Source organism: Carettochelys insculpta, chromosome 2 (genome assembly GCF_033958435.1).
Source record: "Carettochelys insculpta isolate YL-2023 chromosome 2, ASM3395843v1, whole genome shotgun sequence".
Classification (NCBI taxonomy): Eukaryota; Metazoa; Chordata; order Testudines; family Carettochelyidae; genus Carettochelys; species Carettochelys insculpta.
The window spans coordinates 42,118,206-42,119,361 of NC_134138.1; the positions used below are offsets into that span (position 1 = coordinate 42,118,206).

At 64.5% G+C, this 1,156-nt stretch overlaps 1 protein-coding gene across 2 annotated transcripts in view; it reads right to left on the minus strand.

The window, feature by feature from the left end:
- The window catches only part of GRHL2 (grainyhead like transcription factor 2), a 125,794-nt gene extending 124,850 nt beyond the window's left edge, over positions 1-944 (minus strand). For both annotated transcript variants that reach the window (XM_074986836.1, XM_074986834.1), the window contains exon 1: positions 838-944. In XM_074986836.1, the coding sequence (XP_074842937.1) occupies positions 838-857 (20 nt within the window). In that variant the 5' untranslated portion in view covers positions 858-944. The remainder of the gene's footprint in view (positions 1-837) is intronic.
- Between the last annotated feature and the right edge of the window lie 212 nt (positions 945-1,156).

A 1,156-nucleotide genomic window follows, 5' to 3' on the forward strand; every position in this document is an offset into this window, starting at 1 on the left:
GGGACGCTGACGCGGGAAAAGTTGGAGGCGACTTTGCAAAGTTTGTCCTTCGCGCTGCGCTTTCAGCGCGCAGCCACACGCGGCGTCCTGCGGGGCGCCCGGGACCTACGTGTTTCAATAAGGCACTAGTTAAAAACACTTGTGGCGCCTCGTGGGGCAGCGCCTGCCTGACCTGCAGCCCCGCACGCCGCTGCCCAGGCATCCCGCTCGAAACCAGCTACGACGCCAGCGACTGGAGAGCAGAGCGGTGCCGGGAGTCATGAAAAGTGACCCGCCGCCCTAGAGCAGCGCTGGGGGGGGGGGGGCAGCAACCCCCCCCCCAAAAAAAAACACACTTTGCGACCCCGGCCCCTTGCTCACAACGGCCCCAGCCGGGCAGCGGCGGCTCGCACCCGCCCCCCAGCAGAGATTGCAGGGCCCCTTCTCCTGCTCCCGGCCACACGCACCCTGGCGAGGAGAAGGGGGAAGAAGATGGCCGTTGGCGATCCGATATAAAAGCTCTTTGTTGCACTCACACAAAAGCCAAGAGCCACTTGCCGGGCCGAGCCGAGGCCGCTGCCAGCAGGTGCTCGGCTCGAGGGCGCCCGGAGAGAGCCCCGCAGGCAGGCGGGCTCGGCTGGGAAGGGAACCGGAGTAAAAAGCGAGGGTAGCCCGGCGAGGCCGCAGCTTAGTGCTCGGCAGCCCCGGCACTAGCTCAGGCTCCTCGCACCGGTGCCTTGTCTCGAGGCAGCGCGGTAATCCCCGCAGGTCCTGAGCCACGTCCGACCAGACACAACCAACCAGTTGGGCCGATGGGCCCGCCGCGGCGGTAGAAGCAGGGTGTCTGTGATCACTTACTTGTCCGTCTCTTGTGACATGTTTGATCCAATGAACTCGCTCCCCTTTGCCTGCTGCCTCAGTGCCGCTGGGGAAACTGGACTTTCAAGTCTGTGCAGGTGAAGGTGTGTGTGAGCGCCCGGGACGGGAGAACCAGAGCTACTGGTAATTCTGCTTTCCTCCCCCTTCCGCCCCAGCGGCAGGACAGGTAGCTGCCCCCTCCCCCTTCACATACGGGCAGAGGCCGGGTGCTGGGAAAGCAGCACACCTAGGCGCCTCCAGGTAACTTTCTCCAGCGGAGCTGGATTCTTTCACGAAGGGATCCAAGGCAGAGGGACGA